The sequence below is a fragment of the Anguilla anguilla genome, chromosome 3 (assembly GCF_013347855.1).
Source record: "Anguilla anguilla isolate fAngAng1 chromosome 3, fAngAng1.pri, whole genome shotgun sequence".
In the NCBI taxonomy this organism is placed as follows: domain Eukaryota; kingdom Metazoa; phylum Chordata; class Actinopteri; order Anguilliformes; family Anguillidae; genus Anguilla; species Anguilla anguilla.
The window spans coordinates 56,995,954-57,012,519 of NC_049203.1; the positions used below are offsets into that span (position 1 = coordinate 56,995,954).

At 40.5% G+C, this 16,566-nt stretch overlaps 1 protein-coding gene across 6 annotated transcripts; it reads right to left on the minus strand.

Moving 5' to 3' along the window:
• Positions 1–1,899: 1,899 nt before the first annotated feature.
• Positions 1,900–15,154, minus strand: gal3st4 (galactose-3-O-sulfotransferase 4). Of its 6 annotated transcripts, XM_035408143.1 has the most exons (6): positions 12,129–12,285; positions 11,237–11,347; positions 5,077–5,386; positions 3,868–4,788; positions 3,472–3,598; positions 1,900–2,336 (listed from the first exon to the last, which is right to left on the minus strand). In XM_035408143.1, exons 1-5 carry the CDS (start codon positions 12,149–12,151, stop codon positions 3,521–3,523), a joined length of 1,443 nt encoding a protein of 480 aa, XP_035264034.1. In that variant the 5' UTR covers positions 12,152–12,285; the 3' UTR covers positions 1,900–2,336; positions 3,472–3,520. The 6 variants fall into 6 exon arrangements, with proteins under 6 accessions (XP_035264034.1, XP_035264038.1, XP_035264039.1 ...); XM_035408147.1 differs by lacking the exon at positions 12,129–12,285 and adding an exon at positions 14,828–15,154 and having other exon boundaries at positions 1,900–3,598; XM_035408148.1 differs by lacking the exon at positions 12,129–12,285 and adding an exon at positions 14,828–15,150 and having other exon boundaries at positions 1,900–3,598; positions 5,077–5,383.
• Between the last annotated feature and the right edge of the window lie 1,412 nt (positions 15,155–16,566).

The following is a 16,566-nucleotide window of genomic DNA, read 5'->3' on the forward strand; positions in this document are numbered from 1 at the left end:
GTGGCTTGCATTTCTGTTGACTAGTTATGTTAATTACATGTATTTACCATCCTCAAGTATATAAAGCAGCATATTCTAAAAGTCTAGTCAACGCCATATAAATACCAATTGTAAGTTGCTATTGAAGCAGGTGTAAAGGTGGTCTGGTTCTTGTAGTTCTTCCCCATCTATTCCTTTACACAGCCCCACCTTGTCATGGTCTCTACAGGATAAAGCTTTGATTTTCATAAATTTATCAAAAGGAGCAATTAAAATAAGACTTTCTAATAGAACACTAAAAATATGTAAACTAACCAGTAGCTGAACCAAGTAAAAAGTAACATGGAAAACACATTTTAATATTTTTCAATATTTTGTTTTTCAAGATGCATTGAGGTATATGACTCTTTCAACATTTTTTTTCTCTCACTCTTTGTTTACTGCCAAAGCACTAACGTATAGTATTGCCAAAAACTCAAACATGTCCAAGGTTCAACCCTTACAGTAAAACGGTGCTGGTGTCCAATGTCTAAAAATGCATTACACATGACAACTGAGGTCCGAAAGAATGAATTACAATGATCAGAACCTTTGATATGAGAGATACTGAAGGTGAATGAGGTCATGAAGGTGATGCGTGCTGATAAAATGGTATAGTGCCATGTGTGTTTGTGTATATGTGCCTCTGAATTTATGTATAAATACTTAACTGTCTGTCAGCTCTGTAGCCTTACATATTTATGCATGTGCATTACTGTTAATATTACATACAAACAAGTATAAATTTCTTGTGTATCTATGTGTGAACTTTGCTCTGGAGATGCAAGCAAAGACAAGTCGGCCATGCTCGTGTATGTGTGTGTGTGTGTTCATAAAATGCTACATAGTGCATTTTCAGTTTGACATTTGAACGGCTATACATCACATGAGCATCTCAAGCAAGAAAGTCAATACTTCCCATCTGAGAAAAAATAAATACGGTAGATATGTACAAGATATTAAAAAACAAAATAAATACAGAAAGCTATCATTTAAAGCCCTGTTCCAAAGTGTCTTATTCTAAGGCAAAAATAACTTTGTGTGCTGAACTGAAAAAGTTTCTTGGTTGATATGAGTGAGTATCGTTGTATATTTGTACCAGAAAGTCTATAACAATTATTGCCCACTGACTATAACTAGAATTTACTAATGCAGTCTGAAAATCAGAGCAATTTTTTTCAATGTTTGAAAAACACAAAGTAATACTTTTTTAAATGAATTCTGTAATTATGAATAAGAAAACTTTTACACAAATATTGTGTGTGTTGGGGGGAAGGAGTTCCCACTGGGAAGCAAGGATAAAGATATTTATGTCCAAGTTATGCCCTGCCAATTACATATATTTCCTTAAATATGGTGGATAGCCTGTGTTACTTCTTGAAACTAATCTGCTCTTTGTTTGGTTCAAGAATCAAGTACATTCTTATTGAATTTAGTCAAGAATGTACTTTTCCTCTGATTGGCCTGCTCAGCGGACCTAACTACACTAAATGACCAAAAGTAGCTGGACACCCCTTGGTCTGTGGCTGTTTTCATGGTTTTGGCTAGGCCCCTCAGTTCCAGTGAAGGCAAATCTTAATGCTACAGCATACAATGACATTCTAGATGATTCTGTACTTCCCCAACAGTTTGGGGGAGGCCCTTTCCTGTTTCAGCATGACAATGCACCCTGGCATACACCATATAGAATTGGTTTTGTCGAGAATGGTGTGGAAGAATTTGAACGGCCTGTACAGAGCCCTGACCTCAACCCCATCCAACACCTTCGGGATCAATTGGAAAGCCAATTGCAAGCCAGGCCTAATCGCCCAATCAGTGCCCAACCTCATTAATGCTCTTCTGGCTGAATAGAAGTAAATCCCTGCAGCAATATTCCATTATCTAGTATCAAGCCTTTCCAGAAGAGTGGAAGTTGTTATAGCAGCAAACAATGGACCAAATACATATTAATGCCCATAATTTTGGATGAGATGTTCGATGTCAGCATACTTTTGACCATGTAGTGTATTAATACAGCTGTTCATTTATAAGTTCACACCTGGTTCCTACAGCTGTTCAGTTGGTGTTCAGGTTAACCAAACTATCAAACATGTTTACACGCAAACGTCCCCTTTTCAACAAATATAAGTGGGAACATTCAACACAATGACTTCTGTGATTATTTCTAGAAATTAGCACATATTTGAACAGGCAAGTCTCAGGACAGGTAAAAGTTACCTTCTATATTGGTAGATTGTCCACTATCCCACTGAGGAAATTTTATGCATCTCAATCTCGCAATTGTCTGCAATTGGTGAAGGGCAGAATTTGGAGTGGTTCTGTGAAATGAAAAGCAATGGAAACAGAAATAGCAACCCTGCAAGCTTTCTGGCTTTAAGTTCACAGCTCGTACTTCTAGACTAGTTTGCCCTGTCGAAGCCAGGAAATGAAACCCAACTGCTGACTTAAATAAGTTAAATGGTGACTCCAAGATGCATGTGGAAAAAGGCAAAATATACATCACGTTTGTCAAAACTATACATGCACAATTCACTGCATCTGCCATTTAAAAATACTATGAGTGGATTGACTACCTCATTGGAGGATTTAGACTACCACCATACATTTGCACAGATTCAGAGGTTTAGGAGACTTACTGATTTAGATGTGAGAATTCTGTGTCATGGGATAAGGGCACAGTAATCATCCTTTATCGGTACCAGTCAAAAGGGCTGTATGTGGACAATCACAGGACAATGCATTTTTGCAAGAGCTTGTGTATACGCCTCTCACAAAAAGCCTGTTTGACCAGAATCTTTTCAAATGTAGTGCATGACAGTAAAACAAAAAATAAATGATTAATTAATTAATTACAGTGTGTGACTGATTGAGCCTGCCATGTCCATGGACTTGACAGCAAATCAGCCATAGCTTATATGCCATAACAAGTTAAATATGACGAGTTGCTGATGTTATATAACCAGTGAGAATCATACTAGGGATTTTAATCCCACATGCCTATGCCCCCCTATGTTGCAACTTTATAGCCATGAAGGCTACCAGGATTGTTACCTGTGGCTGGTGCCATTTGCAACAAATCCCATTTTTTAAGGATTTGTGGGTGCTGTGGCATCCTTAGTCTGGCAGATGACAACGCATAATTTTTTTCCCTCGCTGACCTCCAACAGGCATTCTATAATGCCAAGCACAGAAGCATGAGCATGCATTTTAGGCATTAATTCAGTTGTTTGGCATGAGGGTACCTCGCTGCACATATTTTTGAATGTATGTCTCTTTCTAAATGTCAGCCTTGATAAACAGCAGTTCATGTAATCAGAGACACACTGAAAACACTGTGCCAGCCAGCTCTACATTCTTCACTGGCAGATTAACACATTTATCCCCACTCCTTTCGCTAGACCTTAACACTGCACAGCTCCAGGTTTGAGCTGTTGGCTGAAAGGCAGAATGTACCTCAGTTGAAGTGCTATATTCAGTCTCTTCCAATCGCAGCTGGTGGTAGCTAGGGAGAATGGGTTCCTGGACTGTTTTTGCTGGTCATTCTCCATTTACTCCACAGTCGTCCCCAACTAGGAGTTGCCTGTGGGACGGTGTGATGTTATTAACACAGAGATATTCTTAAGACCATGGAACACAGACCCATAGTGTGTGTGTGTGTGTGTGTGTGTGTAGGGGGTGTTTATTGCCCTGTGAGCCTTTCTCCTACATAGTTGTGTCTGTACATAATCTCCATTTGTATGAGTTGCACACACTAATCAGGAGCAGTATGTGCCACTCCCATCCTCTCGGATAGAGCTATCTCAGTTGCCCCTTCCCGGCGCTTAATGATGAGGTTTGGTTGCGACTCACCCAGCTCCTGTCCCATTCTCTCTCCCTCTCCCCCACCCTCATACCACCACGCTCCATCATTCTGGGATGACCCATCTCCTTTTTATAGGGGGCTACACCAGCAGCTGCAGGCTGAGGGGATCTGGGGAACTGTCGAGCATCTAGCAAGTCCTTGTACTGGATCTCAGGCCTGATCATTTTCAGACAAGCCTGGTTGGTGGCATTGTTCAGCCCTGGCTGCAGTTCATAGCCCAGTATCTTAACCAGGCCACTCTGGAAGGGCCGAATAGTCTTGTCCCGTATTCGACTGGCCTCTACTGGCCGCCCTCCATCCCGCAGGCAGACACGTGCCATCAAATCCCTCCGAGACCTCAGGAGGGCCACCTCCGACTCCATCCTTGCCCTCCCAAATTTCTCCACCTCCTCCCAGAAGGTGTGATTGAAGGCCTGGTAGAGGTGCCAGTCCAGTGCATTCCACTCTCTGAGTTTGCGCCTCTGCTCATCTGAGAGTCCTAAGCCCCCATTTGAGCTCCCTTTGTTGCTCTTCTGCTGCCGTGCATTCAAGCTAAAGGAGACTACTGCATCCAGTGGCCAGCAGAGGGCATGGCGGAGCAATACCATTGACTGGTCAAAGTGCTCTGACAGCAGTATCAGACTGAAGGCCCGACGCACAGCCAACTCTCCTTTCCGGGCCAGGGACTCAGAGAAATTGGCATTGTGGTCCAAGCCAAAGTCGAACCACAGGAGATTGCGAGCATAGTGGTTGTTGCGCAGACGGGGGTCATAGAACTGCTGGGGGTCTTCTGCAAAATCCGCCAGCCCCTTTGCTCGCTTGAAGGCAGGGGCCACAGCTTTGTAGTACGCATATGAGGACTCTGCCAGGGCCACTGGGTCACGCAAAATCGAGAAATAGAAGGTATCACTGGGCATGACCTTATCAACCTACAAACAGGAGAAAAAAAACAAGAGGAATGTAACCAGACAAGAACATGCTTGTATCATAATTACCATTAAATATATCAGCTACCACTCAGCAACCCCAAAAGTACCAAACCTGAAATCTCGGCTCTGTGACTTTATTATCTTTGGTTAAAATTACTAACATACTACAAGTGTTCATATAAAGTACCCTTATAGTCAACCATTACAGAAATGCCTCATCCTGTGTACCACATTCCATCAGAAGCCAATGCAGTTGAACAAGAACCACAACCACTCTGAGATCTGTACCTCTGGCTTGTGGAAGCGCATGTGGTTGCCCATGATGCTGAAGTCCACAACGTGTGGTCCCCGGTAGCCTTTTACCCTGTGGGCATTGAAGGGCAATGGGTAGCCAAACTGGTACCCCAGAGGCAAGGCAAAGCGTAGACTCCTCTCATCCCCAAAGCGATACAGCATATTGAGAACAGTGCTGCTGGCTGTCTTGTGGGTCTTCAGGAACATGACGTGGGTATGGGGCCGGCAGGAACCAAGGGATGAGTCCTGAGAGTCCAGAGGGGAAAGGGAGAACAGAGGATTGGGCCTTTCAGGCTGCATACTGCTAGCAGGGAGGGAGGGAGGGGGAGGAGTGAGAAAGAGAGGAAGAAGAGAGACACCACAAGATTAAATAAAGATTACCATAGACCTTTAGACTTTATTATCTTTGGTTATTACTACAGTACAGAAATTTTACAGGCTAACAAGAAACCCGAGAACCAGTTGTACTATACTTGAAATGACCACAGCTCCTGATTTCACTTTGAAATTTAATTATTAGGGTTGGAGAAAATGTATTCCTTCACTCATATATCAGATATGAACCATCAATGTTTAAAATGTATTGAGAAGGCTAGATTCGTGAAGAAGATGATCTGCACCACCAAAGAACAATACAGAAAGCACATTGTATATGTTTACCTACAATACTGTACCTTTTAATTTTGACATCAGATGAGATGCACTGTGCCTCTCTTCCCTAGCTGATCCCTCTTCCGGCAGTACAAGGCAACCAAAGTTTTGCTACATTTTCTGTAACCCTCATATTTGCCCGCAATGCTTGTTATAAGCATACCCCATCCCTGCTGATTTGCAGCCACTGGCATCATGTTTATTGGCTCTCCTTTCTCATTGGTGCCAGAGTACTGCACTCACTGCCCTTGGGTGCAGTTCAGGTTAACCCCCTTACCCCTCCTCCCATTTTTCCCAGTTCAGTGGTGCTGTGATGACTTCAGCATTCACCAGCCCTCACTGCCAGGATCAATGTTCTAAGATAAAAGAGTGTGGGTATCATTCCTTAAGAATTACAGAAAATGATGAAGCATCCATTTCTAGCACACACAGGGCACAGGAGTGATCTTCCTTCTCGCAGTTCCTTATTCTCCTGAGCAACTATCCAATCTTAACCCTCAGATCTCTAAATTTTCCTGCTATGCCATGGGTCCGCAAGCACAGCATGCTGAAGCAGACCTTAAATTACCTGTTTTCAGTCATTTATCTGCACAGAACAGCTTTCGTGACTAGGAGGTATGAGGCGTGATTGACAAATGTAATGCACTACTATCGCTGCTGTAAAATTACTTTTTCAAATCCACAGAATAACAGATCCAAATCCATAAAGCAAATCATATATTTCTGTCCCAAATGCAGTTTCTTCTTTTTCCACACATTTTCTACACACAAACTAGTGAAACAGACTAGTTTCCTTTTTCTGATTATGCGGGGATGCCAATGACAAAACAAATATGCTATCATTGTCAAATACCAATAAAACCTACAAAAGAATATCTCAAAAACAATTGTTTTATGGTACAAATCTAACACGTAAAACATACTTCCAGTGCTTCTCTGATGAGAATAAACATCTCAACTGATGTTTTATTGAACATGGTTGCAGAAATAGACAAATTTTCAAGACAAATTTTAAAAAGAAACAGATTGATCATTTTTAAACAAATCACGTATTTACATTTGTTAATACATAACACTATGCATAACCAACACAAAATATATCTATTTCTGCCAAACCCATAAACTCAAAATAAATAAAAATGGATATATTCACCCTCTTTAAATCTGCTAAATAACAGATCTGAAGCAATCATGCAGCACATTGCTCATGGCTATGCCATTGTATATAAAACACAATGCTAAAAATGTTTTGAATGACCTGTTTAAAATGACTCTCTCCTCTGGTGTAACAGGGTTACGATTCTAGAAGCCAGGAGAAGTAAATTAATCACAGAACTTCATGAGTGCCACTGGGGAATTGTAAAAATGATAGCCAGAGACAGATGCCTAGGGCCTACAAGCTCAGAGCCGACAATAAAAGATGATATTTGGATAGAAGTAAGTCAGTGTGACATTTGCAGCAGAGCATGCCTGCTGCAGCTAATATATACACATGGAAATGTGCATCGGGTCCATGACAAAGAGAACATCTGGATTTTGCTGAGTACAGATAAACAGATGTTTTTGGGGTTATGTATGCTTACACAAGATGACCAGCATTCATCTACTGAAATCAGAAAAATCCTTTATTATTAAAAATTAAGCTGGTTTGTAAAGACTTGTAACTGACAATTTACCCTTTTAAATTTGAGACATTTCTGTAGTTGAATGGTATATAATGCAAAATTATCCCACCTATATCACAGGTTTGCTAAAAGTTTAGTGCAGAATATCAAGAAAGCGTTTGCTGAGATCAAAGCACAGGGGGGTAAAACTTTGTAACACGGCCAGCTTTTTGTATATCAACTGCCCCCCACTACTACCAAAAAGACACCTTCTGAACTATTCATAGAGACATGTTCTTATATGGTTTTTGACATTAAAGCCACAGTTTTCCTACAGCATAAAGAATCAAAGAGGGGACAGACATAGAACTGTTGTCTTCAGTTTCAGTTAAACTGTTCAGTTATGGCTTTGACATCGACACTGATGAGAACCAAGTAGAGGGTGTTATCCAATGTGATACTGAGTCTGATAAAGGTAGTCTACTATGGTGTGCTATAAAAGGGGTATATTGTGCACTTACCCCTTTGAGACATTTTAAACAATCCTGGGATCATGGGTTACTTTACTCCTTACCACTCACAATCTAGACAAACATCTATCAAGTAAGTAGCCATGATCATAGCCAACTGGATATAACATCATCTAAAAGCCACTTTAGAAAGAAGAAAATATTTAGAAAATTCATATATAACACCAAACACAGTATTTTACTGAACTACCAGCAGTACCTACCTTCATTGATAAACTGTATTTATCAAAACATGTTTTTCCAAATGAGTTGAGAGGCGACTGCACAAGCCTAGTCACATGTAAGCAAACCGCAATTTTAATACTATTTTTATCCCTAATTTTTTTCCTCCCAATTTGGACAGCCCAATTGGTATTCACAGCCCATCCCAGCACTCAACATCCTCCACTGATTCAGGAGAGAGTACATATTTCTCCAAAGCACATGCTGCCAGACGCTGCTTCATTTAACTTTAACTCTGCAATCCACCAGCTGACCCGTGCAGTCATTATGCCGTCAGAGAACACTTTGTGTACAGCTGGCACAGGCAGACTGCACGCACCCAATCTACCAGGCAAGTTGCTCTTGAGCAATGAGATGGGACAACCTGCCGACTGAAACCTTAGTTTCCTTGGCAACAGTAAGGCCAACTGCATTCTGCCCTACGGGGCTGCCAGCCACAGTTGACACTGGCGTAATCAGGATTTGATTCTATACTATCCAGTGTTTTAACCTTAACAGGACAAGCCTCAAAACAGTTCCCTGATTTTTTGCAGTACTATTTTTATCGTAAAAAATTGCATTGCATTGTCTTTAGCCACATTTTGTTTTTCTTTTTTGGTTCTTTGCCTTCAAATGTACCGTATGCACAAATTCGCACAAGCTTACTTTCTAGTAAATTTTACGCTCTGGCATCAGATGAGAAAAAGGCACTTGCACATCAGTTCAAAACTGCCAACTAAGCAGTAACTCCAACTTAGCCCTGCTGTCCCCTCTTGGCAAAGGGATATTAATGGGGTTGAGGCTTAAAAAGGCTTAAAAGTCCCAACTTAGCCTCACCCTTATCTGCACTAAGGTAGTCATAAGAGTTGGTGAGCCATTATGCCCAAGGCACAGTGCATTGGATGGCTTCAGACCCCAGTTACTGCTGTGAAAAAAAACAATTTAAGAAAGCTAAAAGGCAGTTTAAAAAAACAGTGGACTGAACCCAGAGAAAGGAAATTAAATAATAATAATAATAATAATAATAATAATAACAATAATAATAATTTTAAGTGCACACTCCAAAATTACCAGAGAAGAACTGTGCAGTCATTGCAGCACAGGTTGAAAAAGAGATACATGCACCGTTGTATACTAAACCTAATCTCCTCTCTACTACATTAAAATTCCAAGCCCAGAAGGAGAGGAGAAGTGGACAGCAAACCTACCACAGCCTGAGCAGAATCCTGACCTGTGTTGCTGTTGCTAGGGTGAGGGAAAAAACACAGACCTGAAAACAGACTGTTCTGTTATGCTTTGTTTGTTTTTCACTAGAAAATGAGGATGGACATGTACTTCAGGAATTATGATACACGGTATTAACCCTTTGAAGTGATATATTGTATTTAGGATTTAGGAACTACTTAAAAAAGTGATTGTGATTAATTGCAAGAGTAAAATAAATTAAAATTGCAAAAACTTGAGTTAAATGTGGCTAGTTTAAATTTCAAATCTACAATTGAAATTTTGTTCTGTAACATGAACTTTAATTAAAATTTCAATTGCACATTTAAAAGATTCTGGGAGGATATGTTAAATAAAGATATTTCAAAGCAAACCACATATTATTGGTATAGATGTTCTTTTCAAAAAATCTTCAAACATATAAAAAACAGAAATAATATCACATCTAATACAAACGCCCATTTAGTAATGACAATTTTGCCTGGGCAACTTCACTGCTCCTCTTCTGTCAAAAGGTTACAATCTTATGACTATACACAATATTACACTATAAAATAGTGTACTGCTGTTTTATACCCAAAGAAATGTCACAGCCAGTTGTTGCTTATATTTTAAAAGTGTATTGAAAATGAGAAATTCTCTTCCAGAAAATAATATTTTTGGCTGGACCGCAACAGCGGGGCTGGCCCTACAAATGCGAATGTCTGTGACTGACTGACTGAATGATGAAGTTATACCATTGGTCGGCCGAGTTATGAAGTTACACCATTGGTCAGCCGGATCAGGTGTGTTAGGTCCAGCCATATACTAGGTTTTAACCTGGTCTTGTTGTTTAATTGTCGTCCAATGCAATGTTTCACTATTTTAATTATGTTTCAATATTTTTTCTGATCTAATAAAATAAATACCTAGAGCACAAGAGCCGTCATTTGATAGATGACTCTGTGTCTGTTGCAAAGACAGCCCAGGACGCAGATATTTTCAAAGGATAATTCTCCTCTCATCTAATGTACGGCGTTGCCCCTTAGTGAGGAAAGATGCTGAGAAAGCACCACTGCGTCACCTTCAACCCATCTACATGAGTGCACCCTTGTCCATTTTGCACAGTTGGTAGATAACTATTCCAACTGATGTACACAACTGATGTTTTGCTAACAGCAATTTCAAACTGGTACTCAGAACTGACTATTTCTGCTAAATTGAAAAGGAATTGTTACCAGTTAATGCAGAAAGCTAGCTACATCAATGATACTGAAGTGCAAGCGCACAGTGGATAACAATATTTTAATTAAAAGAACCATCTGGATGTTTTTTTTAAACTATCAATTGAAATCCTCAGTGGATTACTCTCAATCAGCCATAACTCTCCCCGAGGGTGTGATGGCTACTATTAACTATGTATGTCAACGTTTTGGACCAGTGACAAATTGCACAAATGCATGGTACTTATACTTTAATGTAAAGTGGTGATGTTGAGAGAGCAAGAAAAAATATCTAAAGAAAATTATGAAAAAATGCTCATGTAAAAAGGCCACACTTCCCTCTGCTGTTTTTCCATGCCTGCTGTTTTTCCTCAAACTGATGTACTCCCTGCAAGACCATTTCTCTCACAGTTTTACAAGTGACTAAATGGGAGTATGCATTAGAATGGAGAGTATACATTTTAAATGCAGAGACTGCATTTAAAAAATGACATATTTTAGAGACTTTAAGCATTGACAGCTGTGCGTACACCTACGGTGACTGGAAATAAATCTGTCCCTATTGTTCCTGCCCCTCAAACCCATAATGGTAACTTTAGAGTCTTGTGGGATTGAATGTGCTTTAACCAGTAGATGTGTTGATATCAAGCATGAAATAAGATTTAAAGCCAAACAGAGCTTCCTATTTGACAGAAATCATGTCAAAGAATGAAAGGAATGGACCAAATTGAACATTTCTCACCTCTTGCTGAAGATGACCCCCAGCAGCTGCCCAGCAAAGACAATGGCCAAGAACACCAGAAGGGCTTTCCAAAGCAGCCCCAGCCGATAACACCCCAGTAACCGCATCCTCCTGGGACAAGCACCAGTGCAAAGAAAGGGGGAGTGGATTCAGAAGTTATGAAACAAAATAGCCTCAATAAATGAATGTTTATTTGCAGAACATACAAAATAATGACATATAATGGTCAGACTATTTTCTGTCAACTCAAGCATTTGAGTCATAGGTGCCTTGCATCAGAACAGGATACTTCAAATCAGTGCTGTAGCCTACAAAATAAGCTATCAGTAGCTCCTTGCACAATTACCACTGTGCTTTACCGTTATATCATGGGTATTGTATTTTTGAATGTTTCATAACAAGCGGTTTCTGCTTTTTCTCTTGCAATAACCCGTTTATTTAAAATATACCATGTAGTCTACATTGTTTGCCCTGCGCGCGAATGATGCAGCCCATAGTTTGACGCATCGTTGTGAACATAACCGCGACTCAGGATTCTGCGTCTGCGTTTTGTGGATGTTAGTATCAATTTGATGCCGTTATCGATGACTACCTACAGTCCCCTAAACTACAGCGTTTATGATGTGTACCCTCAAGATGGAGGAAAGCGAGTCCGATCAATTGTTTTAGGGAGACATACGGAAACCACCTATCCTGTAACATAAGATTAATGATGGATCAAACAGACCGTAGACAAAAGGCCTTTGTTATTGCTGGCTTTATCGGATAATACCCCACAAACCCTCCCACCGTTCGAACTCCATCCAGTAGCCTACATAAATCTATGCAGGGCTTTATAAGTGTATTCCCCATCCATCCCAGCTCTCCACTTGTCCCGAAAGAGTCCGCTTACCTCGCTTTCCGTCTAAAAGCCATGACTGTACCGGGTCAGTTTGCGTTGTGCGCAGCGCTTGGCGCTGGCAACCACGGCGCATCTCGGAGTCTCCGGCTATGTTCTCAGAGAAAACGCAAGGACTGAGGTCGGAGGGAGAGGGGCGGCGCAGTTTTCAGTGTGTATGTGAGGGGGGAGGTCATACACTCAGACGTACGTGAGTCGCGTTCTGACGTCAAACATCAGCCAAATGGCCTCGTCTACTCTGCTGCTGTAGACGAAAAAATGCTGCCTTAAAATAGCTGCCATATATTAGTGTAAATAATACGATAACGAGAATGATGGACGTGCAAAACTAATTCTGAAGCAAACGGATTCTGAGCTGTAGGTTTCTCTGCCCCTCGGCCAATTGAAGAATAGTCTTTATTCCTGTGATTCGAGCAATACAAATGCTGGTAAACTAAAGAAGATAAAAAATAGCATTGCATCCCTGCCTAGAAAATGGCACAGCATCAATGACTAGACTTAATGTGTAAACAACGTGAACTCAAATTAATCTTTCAGACCCTTTCCCCCCTCTGTGATACATCAGAAGGTGATAAGACAGAATTTGAACGGCATATGTAAAAACATTCTTATGGTATATCATATATATACATGTATTCAGCACTGGAATTGAAAAATATGATTCCATCCCTATACTTTTTGAGCAGAAAAGTCATTAGGTACCAGACAACGCCATATATACTGATATTTTTTTCTTCCCTTCGTTATCCAGTGGTATTCAGAAGGCTTTCTATTTCTATCTGTTTCACAGGAAAATCCCCAGTGTTAATTAAACTCTAACAGAGTATGTATGAGACCAACCAGGACCACGTGTAATCTGAAAGAGTTGATTTAACACTGGTGAGTCATGATATCCCATTATGTAATTACAGAAAGAACTAGTGATTCGTGTTAAAAATAAAGCATTATACAGCCACAGGTCACACTTTCCAGTAAAAAAAGACAAGCTGCAGCTTTAGCCATTTTACAAATTGTATTTTGCTCCTAAAGTGTAGAGTGTCAATGCACTTCAACTTGTATCTTCCTCCCAGTACACTGGATATTGCTTTATAGACATATTGCAGTTCATCTGACCTGTCAGTCCTCCTGCAGATCCATGCAAAGGGTGGCCCAGTAAAGCCTAAGTAGACCAGATATTCTCCAGGGGCTATATTTAAACATAAAGCCTTCTAATCGTTTAACTGTGGCTGAACATTAGCGGTCAGTCAGCCTCAGTAGTTACACCAGCTGCCTCTGTTCCTTCAATGTCTGTGAAGACAGAAAGCATGTGCAAAGCAGAGCTGATAGTACCTCCAAATATTCAAATGTGTCCAAGAAATAAAAGGTTTATTAAGTGTAAAAAAGAAGAGTGAACCAGAAAGACACTGCATTATAGTGAGTTGATTGGCATGTCATCCATATGTTACAAAAAGAGAGAAAGTGAGCCAGTGATAAGAGATGCATGAGCATGCACTTTTAATAGCTGGAATACTAGAGGCCAGTCAGAACCTTCATGCTCATGGCCCAGCAGTTTCTCCACATTAATATTTAACACAGCAAGAGCCATTCTGTCAGAATGAATGTGTTTTATTTAACAGCATAGTATATTTACAAGCTGAAAAAAATGTTTCTTGAGGAATTTTATGGGCATTAGGCTACTCAGAGCGCCAGGTGATAATTTGACGGGGTGTAAGTCTGTCAGATATGTGAACCTTGCCGTACTGTACACTTCAAGTACCCGGAAAATACCAGAGATATTGACACTCAAAAATATTGTACAACAAAATCCTTTATTTTTATAGTAATTGCATAAATGTGGAATGAATGCAGATGACACTATTCAAACGGACCACAGAGGGAAACATTTTCACTGGAATTTTAAGATTTTGGTACGGTTCAGGTTTTGTTTGTGCCCCAGCCATGTTCCATAGGGAGTTTACTCGTTTCTTGTATTCGAATTTTACACGGCTGTTAATCGCAAATCCCTAAAATTAGCTTTGGAAAATATGATACAGCGTGACCACAGAGCAGTTCAATGAGTGAGACGTGTTCCGCGGGTAGCCTACACCTAAAAGAGCCACTGTATCTTTCACATTCCAAAAAAAAAGTTGACTAACCTACTCCTAACCAAAGTAATTTCCGTTCGCATCACCATAGCTTGCTAGTTGCCCTTCAATACGATAACAACGTGATTACCAGCAGTGCTGGACACAAGACACAGGACACAAGATCGTTATTACTAGAGGGCAGGCATTGAACCTGAAATTTAATTTGTTTTCAGAATATTCCAGTATAGGCAGCTAAAAAAATAACTTGAACATACGCGTAGGTCTGTTGACTTGTCATTTAGTCGGATTCGTTCTCAAGTGAAAAGCAAAGGAGTCTTTCGTAACCACAGTAAAAGTTGGCTGCCATCAAGTAGCCCAGCTACGTTGACTCCTTTATCTCAAAAAAAAGTTTTGTTTTGGTGATAAAGTCTTCATCACCGAGTCTAGTCACAGTCAATTCTTACAACTCTCACCATTGTAAATAGGCAATCTCTTTGTAAACTACAGCCAAACCAAATGGAGTGATCGAAAAAACCCTTTTATAGCAAGCAAGCTAGGCTACTTGTATTATGCATCGTTTTTGTCATCAATATTTTGCAGCTTAGACCGATATGCTATTCTACTCACCCCTGAACTTGTCCACTGTTATTCTATCGACACCCTTGGCCGGAATACACACTTTCCTCTCCAGCTTGACCTCCACCAGTTTGCAACTCCTGTGCAGGACAGAACTCTACAAACCCCTTACCACCCCACTATACAGTGGGCACACGGTAATAGTCTGCAGCGGGTCGACAGTAGGAATCTCAGCAGAACGTTGAGTAAATATGAGGCGAGACACAGAGGGTGCTCTCTGTTCCACTAACGTTCCTTTCACTCCCCCGTCTCTGTCCCATCTGTTTATTAGCTAAGTACTTGTGTAACCTACATGCTAGAACAGTCAATCCCTCCTCCCCCAGACTCTCTCACTGTATTCTGTCATTCTTTTCCTTGGCTCTTCTACCTCACCGTTATGCGTGCTTAGGCTACAGCAGTAAAATAGGCAACGTTATTTGCGGTTGTTCCCCTATTAACTTATTACGTAGGCTATAGTCGACAAAAGTTTGCATATAGCCCACAGGAACCTAATTTTTGAAAGTGAATCTGGGTTAATTTTGTACGGTTACAGATTTTGTCTTAATACAACATTTCAGTCTGTTTGCGTGAGGGGGATTGCGGAGGAGAGATCTGTGACTTGTCTTTCTCGTTTTTTATGCAACAAATGGCTGTAAACTCGTGGAAGTCAGTCCCTTTCTCTGCCCTACCCAACCAACACCCCTTCCCACTCTCTCTATCTTTCTCTCGCTCTCTCTCTCATTCCATTCCATACGGTATTATTGAAAGAACAAACACCCCATTCATCCTTATATTCGCTGCTAATGAATGACCATGAAAGTCGTAGAGACTCTGGAATCACGAGCCCGCACGAGGAGAAAAATGCAGACAGTCTCTGTAGATGACCATAGCGCTCAAGGATTGGGATGGTTTCAAGTTTAAGCACACAATTGGCGAGATTAAGGGTAAACCCGTTCACAGGATGCAATACAAATATATTAATGCATACAGTGAGATGAAGGCATGTCAAATTGTGACATTATTTGTCCAACAGTATCTGAGTGGTCTATTCTTTCCTCTCCTTGTGCTACTTGGGTTCTTTAGCGGTATTCTGCTTGTGGACACTTCAGCTTCCTTCAGTAACAGAGAATCACACCTGCTATTGAAGCTATTTTTCAGTGTGCTCCTCGGTGGGACATTTTTAATTGACAAGAGTGTGATTTAGAATTTTAAATATATACAGTCAGGTCCATAAATATTTCGACATTGACAAAGTTATTGTTATTTTAGCTGTCTACCACAGCATATTGGAGTTGAAATTAAATAATGAACATGATCTCAAAGTGTAGACCTTCAGCTTTAATTTGAAGGTATTTACATCCAAATCGGGTGAACGGTGTACAGCACTTTTTATATGTGGTCCCCCCTTTTTAAGGGACCAAAGGTAATTGGACAATGGGCTGCTCAGCTGTTCCATGGTCAGCTGTGTGGTATTCCCTCATTATTTCATTTACAAGTAAGCAGATTAAAGGTCTTGATTTCAAGTGTGGCATTTGCATTTGGAATCTGTTGCTGTTGTTCAAAGAGCTGTCACTGTCGGTGAAGCAAGCCATCATTAGGCTGAAAAAAACCCATCAAAGAGATAGCAAAAACATTAGGTGTGGCCAAATCAACTATTTGTTACATTCTTAAAAAAGAAAGAACGCACTGGTGAGCTCAGGAACACCAAAAGGTCCGGAAGACCATGGAAAACAACTGTGGTGGATGACAGA